Source organism: Cariama cristata, unplaced genomic scaffold (assembly GCF_000690535.1).
Source record: "Cariama cristata isolate BGI_N322 unplaced genomic scaffold, ASM69053v1 scaffold20165, whole genome shotgun sequence".
Lineage (NCBI taxonomy): Eukaryota > Metazoa > Chordata > Aves > Cariamiformes > Cariamidae > Cariama > Cariama cristata.
Genome location: NW_009616021.1, coordinates 1 through 25,421, shown reverse-complemented (window position 1 = coordinate 25,421; position 25,421 = coordinate 1). Strand labels below are relative to the sequence as shown.

The 25,421-nt window shown below is 35.3% G+C and overlaps 1 protein-coding gene across 1 annotated transcript; it reads right to left on the bottom strand.

The window, feature by feature from the left end:
* Positions 1–1,028: 1,028 nt before the first annotated feature.
* Positions 1,029–18,701, bottom strand: LOC104161555 (cyclic AMP-dependent transcription factor ATF-2-like; the record flags this gene model as incomplete). The annotated part of the gene is made up of 4 exons (XM_009700035.1): positions 1,029–3,698; positions 10,359–10,464; positions 16,275–16,481; positions 18,552–18,701. Coding segments are annotated over 4 exons (690 nt in total), but the record flags the coding sequence as incomplete, so codon positions are not given.
* Between the last annotated feature and the right edge of the window lie 6,720 nt (positions 18,702–25,421).

The following is a 25,421-nucleotide window of genomic DNA, read 5'->3' as shown; positions in this document are numbered from 1 at the left end:
CACTATGTTTTCTCCTCATTATCATTTATGATGACCAATTAAAATGTTTGTGTCTGTCTCTAAGCAAATTACTTCTGTAATTCTGGTAGCTGAAATCACCACTCATCCAACACTTCTGTCATCTCTTTCCATCAGTGCAGTGCCTTTCTTTGCCCAGCCTCTATTACCATTTTAAAGAGAAAAAGCTTACTCATATTGGATAGTTAGGTATAAATCCGAGCCTCTTCACAGTGCAGGCATTAAAAAGTGGGTTGGTTCCCCCCCCACTTGCCCTGTTACACAGCCTTTGTGATGTTTTCCTTGGAGCGACAAGCATAACTCATACAGTCAGAAAAAGAACATAATGAAGCAACAGAGGCCTTGGGCATGATTCTTATACTGGGCTCAAAGCTGTGTGCAGTTTAACTTTCATTTCCTTTGCTCAACATGTGCAGTAAATGCAAGTACACAGCAACTTTGCCCTTTTGGTTTCCTCGAAAGCCTCTGTATCAGGGTTCTGTCAAGAGCTTTTCAAATGATGATATAACAGAATGCGCCACTCCATATATGTTTTTAGCATCCATAAATAAGCCCAAATAATTTTTAATATTCTAAAAAACAAGCATGAGGGCGTGATTTTTTTCTCAACCTTTCAAAACACAACTGTGAGCAGTTCATGTGACTATACCTGTTATTCCCTGACTTCGTGTACATTAAGATATCTGGAAGTTAACTGGAAATTCTGATTACACACAGCGCTTTTGCTGTGGAACTCAAGGCAACCAGAAATGGCTGAGCAACATCTGGGATCACCAAGCAATGGGTATGAACTCCTTTATCTGCAGATTACCTTGGGTTCCTGGAACTAACGATGCAAAGCTTGTTCCTCTGAAGCTGCTGGAGCTCAACTGCAGAGCAATGGAATTTGGCTTACTTTCCAAAGAAATACATGCATTCTTGTTTACCTACCATTACTTTGACATTATAGTAGTAACTTCCAGAAAAATGCTGATAATTGCAAGGATGAAGAAATAAGTCTGAAGACAGTGCTGCCTTTTAGAACAATTATAATTTCATTAAAATAGGACCATAACTTAAAGATAGATTTTATTCTCTTTGATGATTTACTCATGCAAACTGCACATAAAAGAAAACAGTACAGTTTGTGAAACATGTCAAATGTAAAGACCCAAAATGCTAAGTACAGAAGTAGTGTGACATACGTCTCAAAACGGAATCCATGGTAGTACAACTAATAACTTTTCTCTATTTGCTGAACACAGATTTTAATGGTTCTTTTTCCAGCCCCACTGTTAAATTCATTAACTGTTTACACGTCTCCTATACACTTATGTAGACTTATTTTACAAGCGCGACAGTTTTGTTATAAAAAACCTCCACTTATATAAATATGATTTAAAAGCCTTTGTGTCTAGGAGAGCAAATTATAGTATAATCAATGAGGCCTTACCTAGTCCACCAAAACTACAATGAAAAGTGACTGTATAGCTTTCTTGCAGAATTCACATTTTGTGCCTTTGCAATTAATTTCCTTCTCACAAGAGGTCCATTGCATTTCACCATCCTGGAAACTTTCAGTAACTGTTACAGCTTTTTATCTTGAAATTGGGAAAGTAAGACTTTTAAACACATGAGGTTAGCAACTCAACTTTCTTAATTTTAAAATACAAAATATTTAGAATCCCTATTATTTTCATGCTTAAAGCCCTGCAATGATACATATATGACGTAGATACTTCTTTGTCCAGTTTTCATTATAGCATGGTTGTATATATATTGTAGAAATTATTATTTTCCTGTGAATCAATTACATTTTAAGATTTAAAACTGAATCAAATAGAAACTTGATGGCACGGACACTTAAAAATACATAGTATAGTGTGGAGAAGGAAGAACAAATGAACTACACAACCCATTATAAATGCATTAAATCTTTGTTATATACATAATGGAATCCTGCTTTACTGCCAGTTGCTACTATGCATCTGTTTTTGCTATTATACAAAGTTTTCCGACCTGAAAGCACACATCTACTTTTTTTAAACAACTTAATCTATTGTAAAATATTGTACTGTATTTTGAACATGAGTACAGAATCAAAATAGATAATGGCACATTTAAAAAACTCAGTATCCTACAGATGACTGGATAATGAGAAAAAGTGTACCTACAATCATCTCATCAGAAACAAACTACATCATGGAATGTTAGTTATCCAAGTTCGCACAGTAAATAACATTTTAAAACTGCAATCACCTATCAGCCAGCATCACATTGAAGGCATCTTTAAACATTCAAGCAAAAGACTGCTGGCATTAACTACTGAACCATTCTCACGCACACACCACACACACCACATTATAATTACATTGTTTCCAAGATACGGTAGATACTGATTTTTTTTTTTTCCACAAGAAAGGTATCAAAATTTTTGCTACTAAAAGATGACAGTGCTTACACAAGAATTAAGTACAAGTTAGCTTGCAAATACAAGACAATGACAAAAAAAAGTCTTGAGTTGTCTGAAGAAGGATTTTAGGCTTTTCTGGCATCCAAAACCATGAGTAAACTCCTTAGTCTGCGACTCAAAAATCCACAAAATATCAACCTACTTTGGAATACTAAGTATTCCATATTCAATAACCCTGTATTTTACAATACGCTTACTGTTTTCAGCCTAGCAACAAAGGGTAGTTATAGGTATCTACTCTGACTGGAGAAATAAAGCTCTCCTCCCCCCAGAATAAAAGTATTGGAGGGGAAAAAAAAACACCTGATGTAAATTTAAAATTAAAAAAACCACCCCAAGTCTATTTAGTAATGATCCTTATCTAGGATAGGTATGTGCATAAGAGTACTGTATCTCATATACTGTACTGGCCCTATTAAACAAATTAAAAACCCCAATAGTTAAAAAGCCAACCAAAAAGCTATACATAAAACAACCCAAACGTTTTTCTCCCAATGTTCTTCCTCTCATAATGTGCAAAACAACAAAAAGGCAAAAAGACTAAAAGCAAATTTACTGTTACTGTCTTTCTCTTGCCTAGTGCTTTATGACCTTGCTAACATTACAAAGTCAATAGGGACTATGCAGAACTTTGGTATAAAAATGTCACATAATATTACTATCACAGTCTTGGGGATGACCTTTAGTAACTCACCCCAATGTTTGCTGAAATAATACCAAATGAAATAAACCACATTGTACTGTACACACACTTTACACATTAAGCACAAAAAATAACTAGTAAAACTAATACTTAAAAAAAAAAGTCTTTTGCAAAGAGACTAGAACTGGTGTTCTGTCTCATCTTCACCTGCCAATCGTTAAAGCCAAATTTAAGTCGGATTTTTAAAAATTAATAATTTTAAGCTACAATTTCTCCTAGATGGAGACTGGTCTTTTGTTGATTTCCCTTTAAAGTCACAAATGTGTATCTAAGAAACTGATGCAATGCAAGTTTTTAATCAACTTCCTGAAGGCTGCGACTGGGAGGGAGGTGCCATGACGATCTGGGAAAGCACCGGCTCCGTGCTTTGGTCCGCCATCTGGGTGAGAACGGAGGTGGCCACTGCTTCTGCCTTGGAAGTTGAGCTTACGCCGTTGGACGTGCTGACAGAACTGTGCTGAATAGCTTCCGTGTGTGGACTGCTTGGCACTGATATGTCTTCTGAACTGTCATCTTTATCTGCAGCTGAAGAAGGAAAAAAAAAAAAAGTTTTCTTCTCCCCAGAATGCATACCACCACGTCCCAGGTAACAGCAATCAAATTCATGGTGTAACACAGCAGAAATTGCAAAACAATCTTATTTTCATTTTATAAAGAAAATACTACTTTGTAAGCAAAAAATACGGACTGCAGTACGGAATATTCAGGAGATAAGAACATTTTCACATCTTCAAAGTCATGATTAAAATTGTCCAGTTTCCTGCCTAGTAAATCAGCTGGTGGGTATCATACCTAATTCTAATTGAATGCTCATGTCAATAAGGAATATTTATAGATTAAAAATGCTACCAGATCATTTGGTGCTATATGAACTGGCTAGGTTTTTAACATATGCTATTTACTGCATTTGCTTAGTAATCAAATGTGGATAATTCTACATTCAGTAATTAATACTTGTAAACATGGATATGATATCTGAAAAAATATTATTTACACCACTATATTAATTGGACAATACTTCCACAAGTTTTCAACCCACATTCTTTTAACAGAGTGAAGTTCAGTAACTTCTTTAGTATACAAATGCCCCTCAATAAAATCTAAAATTGTTAAAATTGATTTTAAAAATATCTTCAAGAATACTTCAGGTGTTCTCCACAAAACTGAAGTGACTTAGCCACACAGTTGCATCTTTTTTTTTCTCATGAGAGAGGGTAAACAGATTAAAAAATAATTCTCATTGTGCAAAACTAGAATTTGTAAAATGAGCATCATTTAAAATGTTTTGCTTGCACAGACATCCTAGTCATGCTAAAATCATCCTTCTTTTCCAGAGTTGCAAAAGTTAGCTAAGGTATTAAGCAAAAAGCTGAGTTAAAGACAAACACCATAAAAGAAAATAAGCCTACTGTTTCTCACTCAAAATTAAAAGTATGAACACCAATTTGAATTATAACGTTTTTGTATCACTTTGTGCTACTTACTGTTTTCAAGTATTTTTCACAATAGTTTTATACGCTGACTTAAACTCAGTATACGGATGGAATACGAGAAGTGCCTTTCAAAATGCTATAGTGATTATTGTATAACATAACAATGCAGACAGATACACCCAAACACAGCTGGAAGAAGCATGAACTATTGCTTGTGACATAGCAACGGAACAAAGCTGGATCTTCTCTAGAAGAAAGGGAAGAGAAGAAATGGGAAAGGATGACACCAATACTAAAAGATGAACAACTCTGTGGTATCATAGCCTCGTTTCCATAGAAAACCAGGCTAATAGCAGCAACTAAAAGGAACACTAAGCATGAACAAACAATGATGAAATGAAGTTTATGGTGTACTGAGGTTTATACGACATACTAGCTATGGGCAAGAAAATTCACTAAATTAGCAATTCAAGTCCCCAATATAAAGATCTTCAAGCAACCTCATGCATACTAAGAACACACTCCTCTTCAAAGCCTGAAAACAAGTCTATTGTCGACTGTTTCTGGAAAAGAACGGTAAAGTCAAATAGGATTGGTAAGCAAGCAAAACTGCTGTATTTCTTTCTAAGAAATACTGCCTACATGAACAAGGTAGCAATTTCTCTTATACCTCTACTACAAGAGTATGGACATAATTGTTTGAAAGTATCAGGATGTTCTCATCCATCCACGAGGCCAACTATTTTACAGATACTGCATTTTTTCAAAAACAGATCTTTCAAGCGTTAAAGGAGATAGAGACAGATTATACTGAGCGAGGTCTGCTGACAATTACCACATATCCTACAGTTACATGGTAACTGCATACAGCAAGAGAAAGAAAATTAAAATACTTCTGAAAGATCTTTGTGATCCTTAGCAGGATTTGCCCATTCAAGAGCAGAAAGAACTTGAACGACTGCCAATTCAGTTAACACTATTCAATAGGATTTCATCTTTGCTACACCTTTATCAAGACCTACAAGATCTCATGTAAAAACAAGTAAGAAGAAACGCATGCAAACTTTGTTAAAAACAGAAACTCTAGTGCCACTTCCTGAAAAATACTGCATTACTCATTATGAGAATAGCATATTCTTCCCCTCAGACAGAATGAAATGGCAGCAAGTGGGACGATGTGTATCAAATACAGTCTCCCAACTCTAACACCTGCTCCTCCTCTTCAGAGCTGTTGTTATTCTCCTATGAATCTCTATCTTCCTACTATGTTTCTTTTGCTGATCCCTGATTTCCTTGTTGGCCAAATCTACCTTATCCTCAATAAAAAGGGTTAGTTTTAAATGCTACAAGCCAGAGAGAGAGAAGTAGTAAAGTAGATCATTATCTTCCAGCCAGAGAAGGAAGGTCTTCCATTCTTCTGTATCCCTTAACATACACGTTGTTAATTTAACTCAAAAGAAATGTCTGCAACAGTATCACGGTGGTAAAGAACATGAGAAAGGCTTGATTTTCTGACTTTGATGGGCTCAGGAAGACCTCATATGCAATGGAAGAAACAGTTATGAGAATACTATGATCACCAATGTACAATAGAAGTTTTCATATCATTGAGCAGATGAACAAACATTAACTGGGCGAAGAGACAAAAGCAGATGATTCAGGTATTTTCAGATGCCAGGGGCGGGGAGCTTATAGCAGGCAGGTGATTATATAAGATACAGATCCAACACTAGTTTATGGTAATACATTTGACTGGAAGCATAAATCCTTCCAATAAATACACAGTAATATTTAGAAATGAGATGCCACCCTAACGAATAGCTAATTAGATTTCCTTCAATATCCTTCCTTATGTAGCCCTAACTTTACAGGAATAGCGGTCCAAAACTGAATACAGAAGTCCATGTGAAGAATGAAAACCAAATAAGAAAATCTACTCAATGAATACAGAAGATACTTAAAGTCACCTCATTACAAAGGTGACTTGTTTTCTTAAGCCTGAAGATTGGGAATAAAGAACAAAAGCTTTTAGAAGAACACAGGAAAGTCTTATTTAAATTTTGACAGATTTTTTTTTCTTTTTTCTTAGTTGACCAGAGAATTCACAGGCACAGGACTGTGGTTTCAAGCGTGCAACTGATACATACCAGAATCATAATGTAGCTAAGAATGTGGAAAAAAAGCCTAGGCATCTTAGCTTTTTAATGGCTCCCCCAGCTTTGCCGCAAACCAAGAAAAACACATGGTCCAAACTAGAAATTAATCTAAAGAAGTAATGTGTGCTGTACATTAGAAGGCTGAAAATTTACAGATCTACATCACATGAACTTTCCTGAAGCCTACATAGTTCCTAGACAGGCTGTGTCACAAGGAGCGAGCCATTTTGGTAATGGAACGCAACAGGGGCTAGATTGAGCTATAGAAAAGATTTTAAAAATACCAAACAAAGCACAGAGGAGACTTTGGAGGATGTACTAAAAAGTACCCTTTCAGAGTAGTCAAACATTGCCACTATCTGCTTCTTAGCATTGCTTACCAATACCTTTCAGTAAGGTAGGAAAACAAAGAGTTTTCAGACTACAGAAGAAAAAGCCCCACTAAAACCAAAATGGGAGCGAGTATGCAAGCACTGACGTGATCCAGAACTACTTTCAGTCACTTGATAATCACTAGAAAGGAAGCCTCACGGTAATTCTCATCAGGCCATCCAAGCACTATAGAGGGACTCAAGTCTCAAAATGCCCATTTTCAGTGAGCTGGCCTTTGAATATCCCCTGTAGTCACTGAAGGGTTGTCGCCTGTCCAGAACAGGCTGTATGAACATGGTGGTTTGAGTGGTTCAAATTATCCAAGGTCTGAAACTGGTTAGTCACCTTCTACCATTTCTTTAAAACTAACTAGAGAAAGAACAGTAAAAGATCCCATTTAACACCACCTACACTGCAGCCTCTATTTATCTTCCTTTAGATTGAGTTTCACACAAATGTTCTTGAACATTATGATGTCCTTTTGAAAAATATGAAAAAAATATCTAAAACATCCTTTTTTTTTTTTTTTTTTAACAACTCTAATTTTCACAACACATTTTCTTCTCACAAATTTTCACCTTTTTCCTGCTCCAAGTCCAGAAAAAGCCTGAGAAAATACAGGAGTATTGCAGAAGACTTTTAGAAATAATCTGGCATAGAAGAGCTAAAATGAAAAATAAATGAACAGCATTTAGATTTCTCCTACACATGGCTTTTCAACACCCCACACCCCCCCCCTGTTTAGATGCATTCAGAACCAAAAGCATCCTTCTTTGGGAAATAAAAATTTTAAACTGGCTGAAAACTCAAACATTGCAACAGAAATTCATCCATACTGCCTACAAGTGCAATAACCATTTTTCTGGTTTCTCTGTCCCGATGACACCCTCTTTTGAAGCAGGCAGAAGACTTTTTAAATCAGGAAATATGACCGAAACAACAATCTTCGAAGAAGAAAGGGGTATCTGCACTGTCATGCTTTTCACTTGGCCCAAGACAAAAATGTGCCTGGGAAATCTAAAAGATCTTAAAAGATATGTAAAAGTAAGTGCCAAAAATTCCCTGAAAAGCAATAGATTATTTGTGCCAATTTAAGTGCATAATACATGAAAACCCATCAAGTTGTGGACTTCGCTGTTAAAACACGGTCTGTGTGGTATAAACTAGCACTGCCTCAGCAGTGGACAATATTCAGCGCTGCAGGAGCTCTGTAAGCTGGTGTCTTCAATTTCTTCCACAGAGACAGACACTTAAACCACTCAATACATTTTTGAAGCAATTCAACTTACATTACTTGATGAACATAATATGTTTATTTAAAAAATACTTCCTATGAACACCATTTTCATAAACATATTAACTGAAACCATTTTTTCCTCTCATAAATTGTACTGTGGGTATGTCACTTAGCTAACATGCTTTCCTAACAATATCCACATGGAGATAATACAACAAAATCTTTCAGAGGGATGGCATTACAACTATCATTCATGCTGAACTTTTACTTTCAAGGTACTTTTCAAGAAACTAGGCGAGCTATGCTTCCAATCTTCTTGCTTGATTTTTTTTTTCTAGAATGTAGGCTTTTTCCACTGATTAGTATTTTAGTTCTTATTCATTTTGCATTCTTTAGTAAACTAGGAACATTATAAACCTTTTCTGAGGGCAGAAAATAGGCATTACCAAACAGGTCATTCATTAATTCTTCAACAAAGAAATTCTTAGCACATAATTAGTTTTGCCAGTTTAAGACTTATGTTTAAATATTTTTCATGCCAATTCAGGAACATGCATCCTCAAAACAACAAAACTCAAGAAAACTACAGTTTGGCTGTTCTGTTTTTTTTTGAAACCTTGCACGCATAATGTTATCCCCTTGTAGCTTCTGTATGAAAATACGTTGTTCTGTCAGATGGGAGCCATAATGGCCTCATCCCTGCAGCAATCATTGTTAATATAAATCCCAAACATATTTCTATACTGTTCCAATTTACTCCAAGATGCTACTTTCCATCTTGTCAAAATGACTGGAGATCAAAGGACCAAGATTTATAAGCTCAAAACTGACAAAATCAGTATTCTAAATATGTATGGCCATAGAGAGTTGCTAAATCTCCTGAATCTTTTAAATTAAAAAATATTGCCCATTCTGATGAAATTGCTTACAATGACTACAAGTAAAGATGGTGGCCATTAAGTTTTATCGCAAGCACCTGAGGATCTGTTTGCATGCAATACAAAACGTTCCTTTATTCTCCTGAATTACTGACACTGGCAAATTAAAATGAAGTGGCTACATATGGCAGAAACAATCTTCACATTTACAAATATCCTGAAATATCACTAAATCATAAAAACGAAAGCTGTGGGTTATATATTATGAATGTTGCCTAATGCATTCCCAGCTCAGTTATTTGTAACAAATTTGTGTACAATGGACAAAATTGGCCATTTATTCTACAGCAGCAGCAGCTGGTTCTGGCACTGTGTATGATATCCAAAAAGGAAGTTACAAGTCAGGAAAGTATAATTAACCTTTAAAATGCTGGAAGGATAAAAAAAATCAAACGAGTAACTTTAAGCAAAAATACGTATTAGAAAAAAAAAATGCTACTGAAACTCTTAGTATTCCCTTCAGTAGTAGGACTGCTTTCTAAAATACCCTGTTCATAGGAACGTAGTCGCTTCATGTGGAAATCAAAACAATCTAGAAGATATTGTACAGTAGGAGCCATGAACCTGCATCTGATTATTTTAACAGCTTGACTGATCCTCGATGTTATGGTAAATGAGGACAGCTGTTATACTACCTCTACTGAAATCTCATTATGATGAAGAAAAAAACCCACAAGGACCTTTCACTGTACTAGGCTAAGATAAAGTATAAAAAATGGTTTATCATGTGCTCTTAATACTTTAATTATATTTTCCAAAGCAGGTGTAGTAACCGATAGTCCTTAAATGCTAATTATCATATGCATTTATTAAACCAACATAAAACCTTCAATGTTATGCAGCACTTCAACTGAAAGGACTTAAAAATATATTTCTAAATATCACATATTCACTTCTGTCTTCCAATAACCTTCGAGCTTTTTTTTTTTTTAAAAAAATCTTTAATGTAATATTAGAATTGCACTTCTCAATTTTAATGTTCATTCAGTTCACTTTGGCAGTATTTCATTGATGCAGCCTAAGGCTATAGGTAATGGAACATTACTCACTATGATAGCCAGATTTCTTCTGCATGGCGGTTACAGGGCAATCTTTATGAGCCAGAAGAAGCTGTTTCAGCTGTGCCACTTCATTTCTCAGCAGGGTGACTTCATTCTAAAGGAGAAGAAAGTTATGTACTTTACCAGGCTCAAACTACACACATTTTGAAGGTAAGTATTAAGTTTTATAGGATTTTCAGTTGTTCATTTCAGGGTAGGTAAACGACAAGAAGTTTCCATTTGGTATATATTGCAAAAATGTATACATTTCTTTTATCTCAGAATACATAAATATTAGCTGAAACTTGGCTAACTTTATTTCATTATTTTCTTAAACTACGAAATGCTTTTTTGGAAAATACAGCATATGTTTTTCTGTTTGCAGTCTACATATAGTCTCATTTACATGATCCAGCTACTGTAAGACTCTTCTGCAAGGTTTTGTGATGAATTCTAAACAGAGTAAACCTACATTTAACCACCCACATTTTAACAGATACCACAGACAACATTAAAAAAGGTTCAAAAAACCCCCCAAAACAGGCAATGCAGAATGATATTTGGTGACTATATTTGTACTTGGACTTAGAAAATCTCAAGTACCAGAAAATAATTTAGTAAATCTTTGTTGACTTCCACATTAATTTTCTCTTTGGCAACCATACATAAACGTGTTGTATGAAGGAATCATTGATAATAATAACAAAATCCTGAAATGTCAGCTTATGTCACTAAAGCGGACTGTAATCTAGGAGAAAGCACCTGCAGAATCTAGTGACTGGGTTCACTTCCAGGCTATGTCTTTCTGCTATTTGGTGACCTTGAGCAAGGTCATTTTAGCTCTTTGTGCTCCAATTTCCTCATTTGTAAAAAGGAGGACAGTGATACTTACCTTCCCTGTAAAGCAGTTTGGTATCTAGAGATGAGAAGCACTACATAACTGCATATGTCACAATCCAAATTAAGAATGGTATGGCATTTTGATAGACTCGGTTTCACTTTAAATACTAGAAAAATGTTTATGTGTCTACAGAATCAAGTTATCTGTAATGCTTTGTGATCCCCATATCTTGTCACAGTATATGCTTTTCATGGGTTATTTTATTTTAAATATAAATCCTTTCCATTGATACTTGAAGGTGCTTAAACTACAAGAACCTTTGCACATTAGCATAACATACCACACACGTGACATAACTGGTAAATGCATAGATCTACATATTTAGGAGCAAGTTAAAGACAAGACAAACACAGAAAAATTGGATTGCAACCAAAATTATTTGGAAAAAGTAAACCACAAGAAAGTCAACCATTACTTGCAAGCTAGAAATAAGGCAATGCAGGCAGAGAAGAGATGAATTACAACTGAAAGGATTCCAAAGTAAAGAAAACAATTTTTAAGAACAGAATTTATTAGATTTAATTACACTAACACAGTTTATAAATACTGTAACTAAAATACCAGATTTTTAAAAGAAAAGCTCCTCTTTGTGTCCTCTCTCTCCATTTAGAAGACAAAAAATTTCAAGCCTTTACACTTGCAAAATCCTCTTAAACTATTAAGGACTACTTTTCTATTCAGTCATTTTATTGTGTCAAACACCTCTTTTAGAAAATTTATATTTAAAACAAAAGCAAGAGCTGAAAGCAAGCCAAAAATCTGACTTCGCAGACATTTCTAATGAAAGAAAAACATGATTGCAAACAAAAAAGGTTGTAGTGAAAAAAAACCAACCAAAAACCCCCAAAATTCTCTACTAGCTGGCATTACATGTCCTGAAATCTTGGGCTGTTAGGAAAGCACACTAATTCTGCCTCCAGCTCTCAGTCTGCTCTTAGTTCACCATGTTATTTATTGAGGAGCCACAAATCTGGATGCCAAGCAGGCAGCTGCACAGAATTGACATAGCTGGGGGAAAAAAAAAAAAGTGCTGATGTAGTTTTGAGACACTTCTTGATAATCTACAGAAGCAGCAATGTCCAATAATACGAAACATACTTCTGTTACTTTAAAGGAACAATGGTAAAATAAAGATCAAATCGGGAAAAGGTTTTCAGAAATTGTTAACCTTCATCTCCCACATTTTAAGGAATAATTTTATACACAAACAGCACATATAGGTATGAAGTCGCTGTTTATCACTATCAGTAAAACTAATGTTTATGAAAAAATTTTGAAAAAGCAGTTTATAATGTCAGTTGTATTATAAATAGTAAGAATTTTGGTAACAGAAATAGAAAAAAGCAAATATATTATCTTACATTAAAGCAAATTCGAAAAAAAAAAAATGGAACAGCATTCCTATAATAAAAAAAACAGTTGAGGTATTCTCATTGAATACATAGCTAGCATTGTTATTAACACAAACACTGTGTGCCAACAGTGCTATATGCAAAGCATAAATCATTCCTGGAAGTAGAACAGAATATATCTGCTAGACACATGGTACATGGAATGTCACAGAAAGGCAATCCATGGTTGTCATTTACATATTACCATTAAGAACAACTTCTAATTGGTAATAAAGGGGGGTTGTTAGAACCAGCTCCTATACACATAGCAGTTTCTTACCACGTATGTGACAACAGCAAGTCTTTCCATCTCATTCAAAACATGTTAACATGTGATAGTCATTTAACATGTGGTTAACATGTTGAAAACTGGCTAACAAGAAACACATGAAATAAACACTTCAACAGTTGGCAAGAAGAAATATTATCTTGAGTTTTCACACTGGAAAGGTCCTCCTCATTAATGAGGTATCAAGTCAAGTGTAGGCATCAACATTTCTTTAAATAGGCATGAAATATACCTCATATGCTGTCTAGAAGAATTTTTATGTTCCCACATTTCAAAATGTGCCAACATTAGAAAGCAGGTTTCTGGAGGAAAGCATATATATTTTTATCTGCTCTCCATTTTTCAAAAGATACTTTCCCTTCTGTATTCTTACGAAGGTATACCATGCAGTGTATAGTATGTTCTTCTGTATCTGCCTATTTCACCCTGGATCCAAAACGTGTATGTAACAGTGGGACCAGACTAACACTTACTCAGCAAGGTATGGGACAATATATGTGAGGTATATTAACCAAAACTATCATTAGAGACAGGCAGATGTGACTTATGGGGATAGGGTATTACCTGTGGTTGACTTAATCCTGTTTCTTTTTGGACAACTACAAGAAGATACCTCTATATAGAAAAGGACCTTTACTTATGGGCATTTCTCTCATAATTTAGCCTTCCTAAAGCAGCTTCTGCAGCATTAGTACAAGCCACCACTTTACTGCTGATCCTTTAAAACCTACAATGACCTCGTGAGGAAGATAGGCCATTCTTCTACTAATACGTTGCCCATGAAGATTATTAAAGCAACAGGGACCACATACAGACCATATAATGAACTTTGGCATCTGATCTTGCGATATGATTGAGCGGCCACTGGGGACACTCTGTCAATACTTTGCTAACATGTTATATAGCACACCATACCCTGCAATATTATGTAAGGCACAGAGGCAACACAATGTGGTATATAAAATGCAAGATCGATAAACATTACTAGAAAACACAGTCCACAAAAAGTAAACAGTAAATAAACTTTAAAAAGTGGGAAGCATGAAAAAAACTTACGCAGCAGAGCCTGTAATAAAGACAGCCAACCTAACCTAAATATGTTGCTAGCATGATGTAATAGATGGAAATTTTCCCTTAAGCAAAAATTTGAAAAATAATGCTTAAAAAGGAAATTGAATTCAAATATTTAAAATAAGAAAGTAGTCATAAGTTAATCTACAGAAAGCTGAACACTACAGAACAAAACATACACATCAACCGAGTAAACCTCTTGAAAATCTCTATGTACTGTTACGAGAGCTTCCAGTCTTAAAAACCTTGATGTTGACATTAGAAGCTTTGACACAGACATTATGAGAAAGCTACTAAATGTGTTGAAAGAAGTCAGAATTGTTACGTGAAGCAAAACAATGTAGTCATTTTGGTATTAACCTGCTTTTGGAAATGTGGTTTCTCAGTAAATTCAGCTGAGCAGGTCATTTAGATATTATACAAAATATGAACTACTAAACCCTAACACTCAGTCTATAAAACTGTACTCAGGCAAAACTCCAAACTTATTAAATTTACTATTAAGTATAAAGCAAGTAAACATGGGTCATTACTGCCCACTATGCTGATCAGCTGTGTTAGCCTGTCAAGTGAAGAATTATTATGGAAATATACGATTGATTAATGTTTTCACATAAAGTACAGTTTAATTATTTCTCTGACATTCAATTTTCTTTACAAGTCATTCTGTTCTTCACAGTTAACGGTTTTGCTTTTGGCAGACTGAAAGAAATTTTTTCCTGAATCCACTGCTACTGAGTTAACTCTTGGAAATCTGGAAATCTTTTGGTTATAGTACTTATACATACCAATTTTTATAACCAAAAATAGTGTAAGTTAAAGGCAGTTCACATAATACCAATAATTACTTTCACTAAACAAACTGAAATATAGCCAATCTTTTTTGTTCTTTGTTTTTCTTCATGTAGATCTACCTTCAATTCTTTCTTAGATTATTTAAGCTATAGTGTTACATACCGTTTTGTAATTAATGGATTTACAGTGAGGACTGTGACTGCATTAAAGGAACATGTCTAAAGACTGTGAACAAGTATGAGAAGACTATACAAGAAATTTAACTAATGCTGGTGCACAGTGTCATGATTCTTGGAACACAGGAAACGATTCACGTTGTGTGCTTAGGTAGGAATTTCTTACATTTTACAGTCTGGGATGCTGAGTATTTTTAAAGACATGAAGACAACTGATACGCTGTAATTTCAATTACATGATAAAAAGTCATCTCAACATGTCCTACTTTCCTGTTGGTCAAACTGGGACATTTTCTTTATCAAACTGCATGAAAGAAGAGTTTTAATAGGAAGGAAAAGATCTGTGAATTTGACTCAGTGAACAGCTCTGATGAAAGGGTAAGAAGTGAAACTTTAACATATGAAAACCCTTTCCATTGCATTTTCTAAACGAATGCTTCATTTAGGAAATGATAACATTTTTCCTTTCTGTAATTTTCAAAATAAAGCTTTTAGACTTTTTATTTTGAAACAATACTTTGTGCCAATTCTCACGTGCTGCTGGAAAACATTAAGAAAGTATGCTGTAACATTTAATTGTAGTTTAAACAAAAGGGTCATGGATTGTTCCAAAGGGGGAAAAGCGTGTCCCCGTGACAAGTTTCCAAGATTGACAACCTCAGATGAGGTGGAAAAATGACTCGCAACATACACTAGACTACCCTCTTACAGTACACTTCCCTCACTATAGGATTTACGCACACTTGGGAGGTCAGTGTGGTGAAATTTGCACTGCCACTGCCTGTGCTGTACCTGTTCTGTGGACAAAAAGAGACCTTCAGTTTCCAGTGATGTCAATCTGCCACCTTTCACGAGCACTACATTCACTTCAAAGGAAAAAAAGTGAAGTTAAAAAGAACCAAAGGAAATAAAACCAAATCTTATTTAAATAACTCAGGCTGTGATAAAAATTATTAAGAGCAAGATGTTTTTAAGGTAAGACTATTACTTTGCTAATAAGCCTTTACTCCAACACATCTTGTCATCCTTGTTTAGTATCACAGCCTGAAAGTTATTTAAAATGGAACAAAGGACAAAAGGGTATGATCCTAAAGTTTACCCATCTTGAAACCTGAGTATTCTCTTACATTCTTATTTTACTGCTACATGCAATTAGTGCCAAATGTTCAATTCTGACCTGAGCCACCAGTTACAAAACCATTTATATTTCAGATTTCATGCAAAGTTCAAGTTCCATTGATCCAAGACCACTGTCTAAGAATGGAAAAACTCACTCATTTTTACTTGAAGTAAAAAGTATACCTGTAACTGGCCATTTAGCGAGCTCAGGTCCTCGGCTTTTTTCTCCAATGACTGCACCCAGACTTTCCGTTTCTGTCGGCATCTGGAAGCAGCAGCCCGGTTTCGTTCCAGAAACTTTCTTCTTTTCTCATCAGGGTCTTCATTGGCAGCTCTTCTTCGCCGACCACCTGTATTTGGTGTTTGTGGTGTAGGCTGAGCTGGTGATGCCTGAAAACAGTAAAAAGTATTAAAGAAGTTATCAGTATACTACTATTCATGACTTAACCTACAGCACTAGTATAAATACACATAACACCTTGAGAAAAGCATTCACAACATTCGTAAATTATGTTCAGGTTATACACATTTCTTTCAAGGAAAGCTGTCATTTAACTCTACAGCTACGTTTGAAAAACTTTTACTGTAGTTACACTCCTTACCACATTACATTAACATGTACCAATTTAATCACGGCTCTAGCTTTGATTTAAAATTGCACTAAAAGAAGCCACTCACTTCACAGAGTTAAATTTATATGACGTTTACATTTGGCAACTGAATAAAGCCTGGAAGCAATATTCCCTTACATGGACTCTCAGACATTCTTTTACCAATCCTGATGACACAAGTATTTACAAAAAGTAAACTTAAAAAAACTCTTCCACCCAAAATAGCTTTTAAAAGTTACATTTAGCAGGAAATAAATTTTCTACTTTTGACCCTTCCCCAAATACTCTTCCCACAAACCTAATCACAACTGAAATACTACGCAATTGTTTATACCCAATATATAGAAGCTGTTTGACAAATGCAGGATCTCCAGACAGCAATTTCCTACTTGTTGATGTGTTCCCCATCACTGTGTACCAATTTCCCTTATATCCACCCACATATTATGACAGGATCAAAATATTTTAGTATTTTAAATTACACGTTTTATTCCTTTCATAGCTGTATACAGACCCTAGGCAAACATTTAACAAATTATGGTAACAACATAATGGATCTTAAAATCCTCTAAAGTGACAGGATAGAGAGAACACAACTGTCTACACAACATATTCACAGGTACACCTGCACATTCAGTCTAGCACAGCAAGAAAGTTTTGGTTTTAAATTAAAAACCTCAAATGTGTATCAGTTGGCATATCGATTTGGCATAAATTCTAGATAGCTAATAACACAAAAACCCTGGGAACTCAAATCAGCCTTTTAGGAATGAAATACTTGAAAATATTTTTTTTAAATACTAATTATAAAGTAATCACAAAATAACCAAACAGCAAGCTTTTCACATTAAAAATTCTGCTATGTGATAATATGAAAATATTATTTTAAAAGACTTGAGGTAGTATGGGAGAACAGCAGCCTTAAGAAGGAGATCATTTAATGATGGGTAATCTTTTTCCTCTTTTTGCTCCAAACATACTTGCTTTGATATATTATTTGATTTCACTGGCTGGGCTAAGAATCTGAGTGCTTTCACTGCAGATGTAGGTCCTTCTGTTTCTGGGTCAGGTATGTAGCTTTTATAAAATTGGTATTATGCTACAAATTCTGAAATTAACTCTTAAGAGATTTTTTAAAAGCATTTTGAAAACATACTCCAACAAGTTTTTTTGAAGTAGAACAGCAGCAATTCTCTAGGATTCACCCAAGGAAGTATCTCTTTCCTCCAGCAGTGCTCCCACTTCCAGCCTGACTCAGAGGTCTTGCCCTTTATTCTCCTATTCTCATCTATCATCCCAAAGGGACAGCATACCATTCCTAAACTGAGAGACCCCTTTCAGTACCTGGGATGACACAGTACACAGCTGAAACTTCATGTGGCAGCCCAGAAAAGATCCTTCAAGCAAATTAACATGAGCATGATATCTGATGCAGTTAAAAAATTTTCTGAAGAGTGTTTATGATATAAAATATTGAACAGATATAATATAAACACAAAATAAAAACATTTAGTTTTTTCAAATATATGTTAACCAGCTGTACAATTTTCAGTTTACCACAGAATTTCCTGTTAATGAACTCCAGAAATCAGGAGGACTTAGTTCTAAATTCGAGCAGATAGATAATACCTATTTTGACATTATCATCTTGGATAATACATTTTAGAAGCATTTAAGAATATGTAAGAACTATAAACATTTTACTGCTACAGAACTATTGACTCCAAGAGGAGTCTGTAGCACATGTTAACCTTTATTTTACAAATTAAGAGTAAAGAAAAAAGATTTATTTTTTTTTTTGCATAACAAAGAAGGGGGTAGGAAGTACATGTCCACTCTGTTGTCATACCGGTGTTTCAGTCGTTGAAGTTGCAGGTTGTTGTAGTGATTGTGGTCGTGGTTCCTCTGACTGAGTCCTAACCAACCCACTTGGATGTCCCTTGGCAGTATCTCCATTTGTTACCTGAGGGTGCTGCTGGGTCAAAGCTGCTTTCAATCTCTGAAAGCAGAAAAAAAGGAAGAAAAAAAAAAAAAGAAATATTCGGGCATGCTAACTTGAGGAGTTATTAATTAATTATATTAGTAGTTATTTCCATTTTGGAAACAGGAGCGCCAACTCTAAAATAGCTGTTTCTTTTTATAGGCTTTCAACAGTGACGTAGGCGTATACCTACTAATAGATGACAGTTTCTTGCAAGCATGAAAATAGCAATGAGGCTTCACATAGGATCTCAGAAAGAGAACGATGGTAAGCTGATGGAGAAATAAACAGAAAGCCTCCTTCGTGATGAACTGTGCCCACAACGAGATGACTGGAAGGCCATGAACAGTTGCTGAGGCTGGTGTTACACAAGGCACAGATCAGAAAGATCACAACCACACATGAGGGAAAAGAGGTAAAAAACGGAACACAAACTTCTTTCGTCTTAAAAATTCTGGTGTTCTCTATCCATTTTTAAATAGTTTGTTATGACTACACTTTTCCATGGTCTTTACAAATACTCACCTCTACAATCCTTCCTATGATTAATTATTAGATAAGAGTCAAGGTCTATGCTGAAACATCTCAATAATGCACAAAGTACTAACAAGCTTCAGGTTATATGTAAAGATTAGCTTTTATTTTTATAGAAATATGCAAGGTAACTGTTACGGCATGCTATTTTAGCACAAAAAAAATTGCTAAAAGGTTTGAAGTTCTTCTTTTATTGTACGCAGCCACTATGAAGAACAGTAACTTCACAGGTTAGCTGTATATAATACATTCAAGAGTTACTGACACCTTGATACAGTATTTGAAAGCATTTTATTGACTATCTCTTGAAAATTATTTCACTCAGCTTTCGCTGAAATCTATTAAAACTATAACAGACAATATCGAATCATTATCATAGAATCATTATGGTTGGAAGAGACCTCAAAGATCATCAAGTCCAACCGTATAATATATTCTATTTACAACAAATTCTTAAATGATAAAGTGTCATACGACATTTCAGTAGATACAACTGCTCATAATTCCAGATTATTTCTTAAAGTTTCATGAATATTGTATAATTTATCATGAAATTTTCCGTTTTACTGAAGAATTTACCTTAATAGACAAATGGTATTAAAGAATGTTTTTCTACTGAGCACTAGATTTTTAAAGAAACCAACAAAAGTTTAAGAAAAGATTAATGACTTAATACATGACAGTTTATGAAAACCCTGATAGCTTGTATCATCATATTTTGGAATAGGAACAAAGTATTGCCGAAGTACTAATATTAATAGAACGTCTTAAAAATGCTGGAGCTAGGCTGCATTTGGCCAGCTCAACATAAGCAGAAGACTTCATCCCTGTTTATGCAGACATTCTCTACAAACTGTAGTATCCAATGTCTCTCAGAAATTACGCCATGAGAATACAGTGACGGCTCTCTCCTACCTTGCATGATGACAGGCTTTCCTGGATCCTATTCTACAATTAGAACAACAGATTGCAGATTACCTCTGTCTGAACTGCAGAATCTTCAGGTCTGCAATATGGCAAGTGACATCAGCTATCAAATCCATATAATTGACTGTAGAATCTAACCACCACCAGTAGATATACCATTTGAGGACTACAAAGAAAACCGAGAAACTCCAGCATTCCTCTGCTGGCTTGCTATTAAGAAATCTTTAGCCAGTGACTTCTGTAGTTAAGTCTTTTCTGCAGTGACTGCTCTAGATTGAATTAACAGCATACATTACCCCAGATAGAGACTGTTCAAGTGTACATAAAAATTCAGTGTTAATGAAGTTCTGTTCCCCACCTCATTTTGTATCAATTTTGTAAGTTTCCTAGAATGAAGGTGCTTTCAGAAAAGATTTGCTGGCTGGGCTTGTGACCCTGTGGGGTACCCAGGCTGGAGCTGTCTATGCCTGAAGGGCTGCACCCCAGGGAAGGGACCTACGCTGGAGCCATTTGTGAAGAACTGCAGCCCGAGAGAAGGACTCAGGTTGGAGAAGTTGGTGGAAGACTGTCTGCTGTGGGAGGGACCCCACACTGGAGTAGGGGCAGAGTGTGAGGAGTCCTCCCGCTGAGGAGGAGTAAAGTTAAACCCAGGAAAAAGGGGAGGGGTGCAGGGAAGGTGTTTTTAAGATTTGGATTTACTTCTCATTATCCTACTCTGATTTTGATTGGTAATAAATTAAACTAATTTCCCCAAATTGAGTCTGTTTTGCCCGTGATGGTAACTGGCAAGTGATATTTCCCCATCCTTATCTCGACCCAGGAGCCTTTCATTGTATTTTCTCTCCCCTGTCCAGCTGCAGAGGGGAGTGATAGAGAGGTTTTGGTGGGCATCTGGTGTCCAGCCAGGGTCAAGCCACCACATTACTCAACCAAGACACAGTAACTTGCCATATATATACTCCTCTTCCACTGTTATGAGAAGTAAAAATGATTAGATTTCATCCAACTCAAGTGTCTGAATATATAAGTTCAGTGGTAACAAGCTAACTTCTAATTTTCATGGCGATTGAGCATAAACATTTATACAGTTAGTATGTGTTTGGCCAGAGTGTCTGATCTACTCTGCTCATGATTGCATGAGTAAATCTTGATGGAAGCATCCTCCACAAAAATACCCCAAAACAACAGAGTCTATGGAGTCACAGAAATGCTTTGTAGTGTTTGCTTCAAGTTGGTTACTTAAAGAAAAAGTTTCACTAGCATATCCATTTCCTTAGTGAAATAGAGCCCGAGTTCAGAAGATTTGGGAGATGAAACAAAACTAATTAGGGGTTGCTTTTTTTTTATTGTGCACATAAGGTAAGTAACTTATTGTCTACCTCTATTCTTTCTATTTCTGGATTTCTGTGTTAAAGAAATATTTGCAAAGTTAACCTAAAAAGAAAGGAAGTTAATGTTATTAAATTTATATATTTTACATTTAATTTGAAAATGGCAGTAGAAAATGAAGGAAATAGCACAATACTGTCTACATTATAAAAGATCTATCATCAGGCACAATGGATGTGCAAACAGTCAAAGTAGGACTTAACTTTCCCTATGGTGATGCTAACATTTAAACATTATAATTTTGTAAATTTATAAGTAAATAAACTCCTTTTGAAAATTACATTGTTAAATGTAATATACTATGGAAGATATGGAGATAGTTAACCCAAATACAATGAGAATCTTGGCTTTAAAAATCAAGTATATTGAAACAAATACTATAATAAATATATATAAGCATTATTATGTGGGGAAACCTGATGACAACCCAGGTTTGGTTTATATTATTTGCTTATTAGGTGCAACCTAAAATTGGTATTTTCAAATAGCTTAATAGCTTTTAAAGTCTTTATTAGCAAGGTTTTATTGTTCATGTATATCCTTGAAAACAAATCTTCACCGCATCTGTCAAAATTTGGTAGGACTAGATCATTCCATCAAGAGCTCACAGTAACACAATAATATTCTCCAGAAACAATTTGTGAAAAACTCAGATCCATATTTCATATCTGCCACAAAAGCTCATCAGAGTAATAACCCTCTTTCTCCTGGGTGTTATCCTACCATCTGCTGCTCTATTACTTATCTTTATTTTGCAACTAATTAACAGCATAATCTTCTAAATTCAGCAAGTTAATTATCATTATTGTGGTCTTTGCAGCATCATCAGTCCTTATGAAGTCTTGTCTCTCCACCCCCAGAGAACATATGAAAATGAAGTAGGTTGTGAGAGGGCCTGTTTCTTTAGAGTAGGCTCATTAGGTGTTTGCTGATTAGCTCGGCATGCAGAGAGACAGGTCAGAAGAATTCTGCTGAACACAAGGTCCCATGCCAGGCTCCAGCAAGTTAATGTCGGTTTCTGAACATTTGCCAAGCTGCCCTCTGTCACTTCTCAGCAGAAACCTCCTGCAGAAAGCCTACTGGTTGCCCACTGTGTGCAAGGTATTTCTCAGATTGTGACAAAAGGTTTTATATGGGTAGGAGGCGATGGAGGTAAACATTCAGTGTTACAGCAATTTTTAAGTTCTTTGGAAACTTCCGCAATCCATGCTGAAGGGTCTGATCATTACGTTTGCATCCACAAGCTGCACACTCAAAAAAGGGACGTTTTACAACTAGGAATAACTCATGGCTCACATTTCACATACAGAAAGCATACAATTACAGATCTTCTCACAAAAAGATCAGAAGCAATTCTGTGATATTTAGAATCATGCACTCTTACCTTAGTGCGGAAGTGGGGTTTTTTTGCTTTTTTTAAACATAGCTATTGCATCTACTTCTAAACCTCTCTAAAATACCACAGAACTGACTGACTCATTTGATTTTACTTAAGTCTGTGGAAGTTAGCTTCTTTAGCATAACAACAAATATGGAGTCATATTAGAAAAAACGACAATTTTTGTTACAAAGTGTGCAACAGAAATCTGAAACTCATTTTCACTCCTATTGAATGTAATTCTCAGTATAAAATACAGGCAGATTTTCAAAACAATAGCAGTAAAAGACAGCTTGTATCTGAATAAAATCTCTAGTCATATTTCACTTCATTTCTACAAGCAACAGGAGAAAAAGGATCCAAGAATGTCCAAAACTATAGTAACAGTGCCTTTCACAGGTGTGAATGGACTAGCTATACCCACTTCAATATTGGAAAATAAAATTAAAATGCAATCTAATTTCATGTAATTATCCCATAGCACTGAAACACATAGCACTGTATACGTTTCAGTGCTGAAGCAGACACTGAGATTGCGCTTAACACGTTCTTCCACTAAGTTTCAGCTGTTTCAGTCCAGAGCCTCTTGCAATAACGTCTACCAATCATAAGGATTTGACTCACTGCATAGACAATTTAAAAATTTTTGTCTCTCACAGCTTTTGTATATTTTTTTTTCTTTTTCTTGTCTACAACATTTTTTCCCTCCCAGTCATTATTCCTTGCAGCTGGTACACATTTTTCGGTCTGCCATTTCACTCAGTGAACCTGTTCTCACATGCAACCGTCCCTCTATGGAATTCACGTGATCATTTAGCATCAGGCAACTTTAACGGTAACCGGAGAAAAGAGCATTTCAGCAAAGAAAGAACAGAATTCTTTGCTGAAAGAAGGTGACATCTCAGTAACTCGCTTCACATGAACAAACAAAACTGCCACACTGAAGGAGTTTGACACTTCAGACTGAAAACTTTTTCAAATATAGAAATAAATACACAGTTCTGATTATTATGCATTAAGCTTGGACTCTCTAATCTAAAAACACTTTCAAATGCTTTAAGAGAGCCCATTTACGAACTGAAAAAAGTCTGCAAAAGCTATCCATAGTGGGGAAAAAAAGAAACCCGCAGCAAGTACATTAGTTCCCTTATCTTTAAAGGGTTTTAAGACTTCTAGGATAGTCGAAGAAAAATTTTAACTGTATTATAGGAAGGCATCCTATGCCTATTACCAATGATGTCTTCTGCCAGTTATTTTAAGTTTTAGCTTTTAGAAATCAAAATGTCAGTTTGTTTCATTCATGATTTTATATAAAGAAATAGATGATGCTCTATGTACAATTTGGCACATGCAACTCATAAGGAAACAACAGGTATTCATTAAAATAGAAAAGTGTGTTGTTTTCACATTAATAAAAATACAGAAATTAAGTTCCCCAAATCCATATTTAAATAATTAAACTCCATAGCATTAGGAAATAATGGCACTACAATCTCTAATTGAATTTTTCTCAAATTAGTTTTCACCTTCACTCAAAAAAAAAAAAAGGAAGCATACACAACAGTAGCCTTTTGTAATAAACAGGTAAGAGAAACGAATGATTGAGATGAGGAATGAAATCGGAGCACAAAGTGCTTTTCTTATTACAAAAGTCTAAAATACATTCTTTGAAATTGTTCCTTGAAATGTCATGCAAGAAATGAACTGCAGAAATCGCCTCTGTAAAGAAAGGCACAAAGCACAAACAAAGGGAAGTGCCTGGTTCCTGCCTCGGTTTGTGCCAAGTATTTCCTCCACAACATAAAGAGTTGTGCCTTCTACACAGGACAGCTCTGTATTTGATACCAATTCAGCAATTTGGAGATACTGCACCGTAAAGTGACAAAGTTACTGCAAAGAGCTCCTCAAGAATTTTACTCAACCTCTGAAGTAGGTAGATCTGTGTTAATTAAGAATACCTTGAAATAGTACTGTCATACATACAATAGTAGGAAATGCAGAATACTGCATTAGGAAGGTATGGTCTTTGAATAAAAGAAGGATTCAAACAACGATGGCCAAAAGCATATATGACAAAACCCTCTGGAGATATAAAAAAACATGTTAACTTTCCAAATTTTGCATCCCATATACTACCAAACTTACTTTAATATCTGAGGAAAAGTTGCAATATTAGGAAACTATTTGAGCATGGTTTTTTATATTTCTATATATTCTATTTCTACATTTTATAATGCCATATGAAAAAATGGCAAAAGTCTGCAAAGTCTGAACTATAAAGAACAAGTCTGTCTATAAAGAACAACAAAAAATTTATGCAAATAATAAATTCCAAATAAAATAAAGCAACAGCAAGAAAATTACAAATATCCATAAAAATCCTGACTCTTGGGCCTTGATTGTCGAGAAGGGAACATCACAGGTTCGCCCCTTCATCCAGCTTTCTGTCCAAAAGACACCAAGAATACTAGGCTGATAGACCTCATAGAATCATAGAATTGATTAGGTTG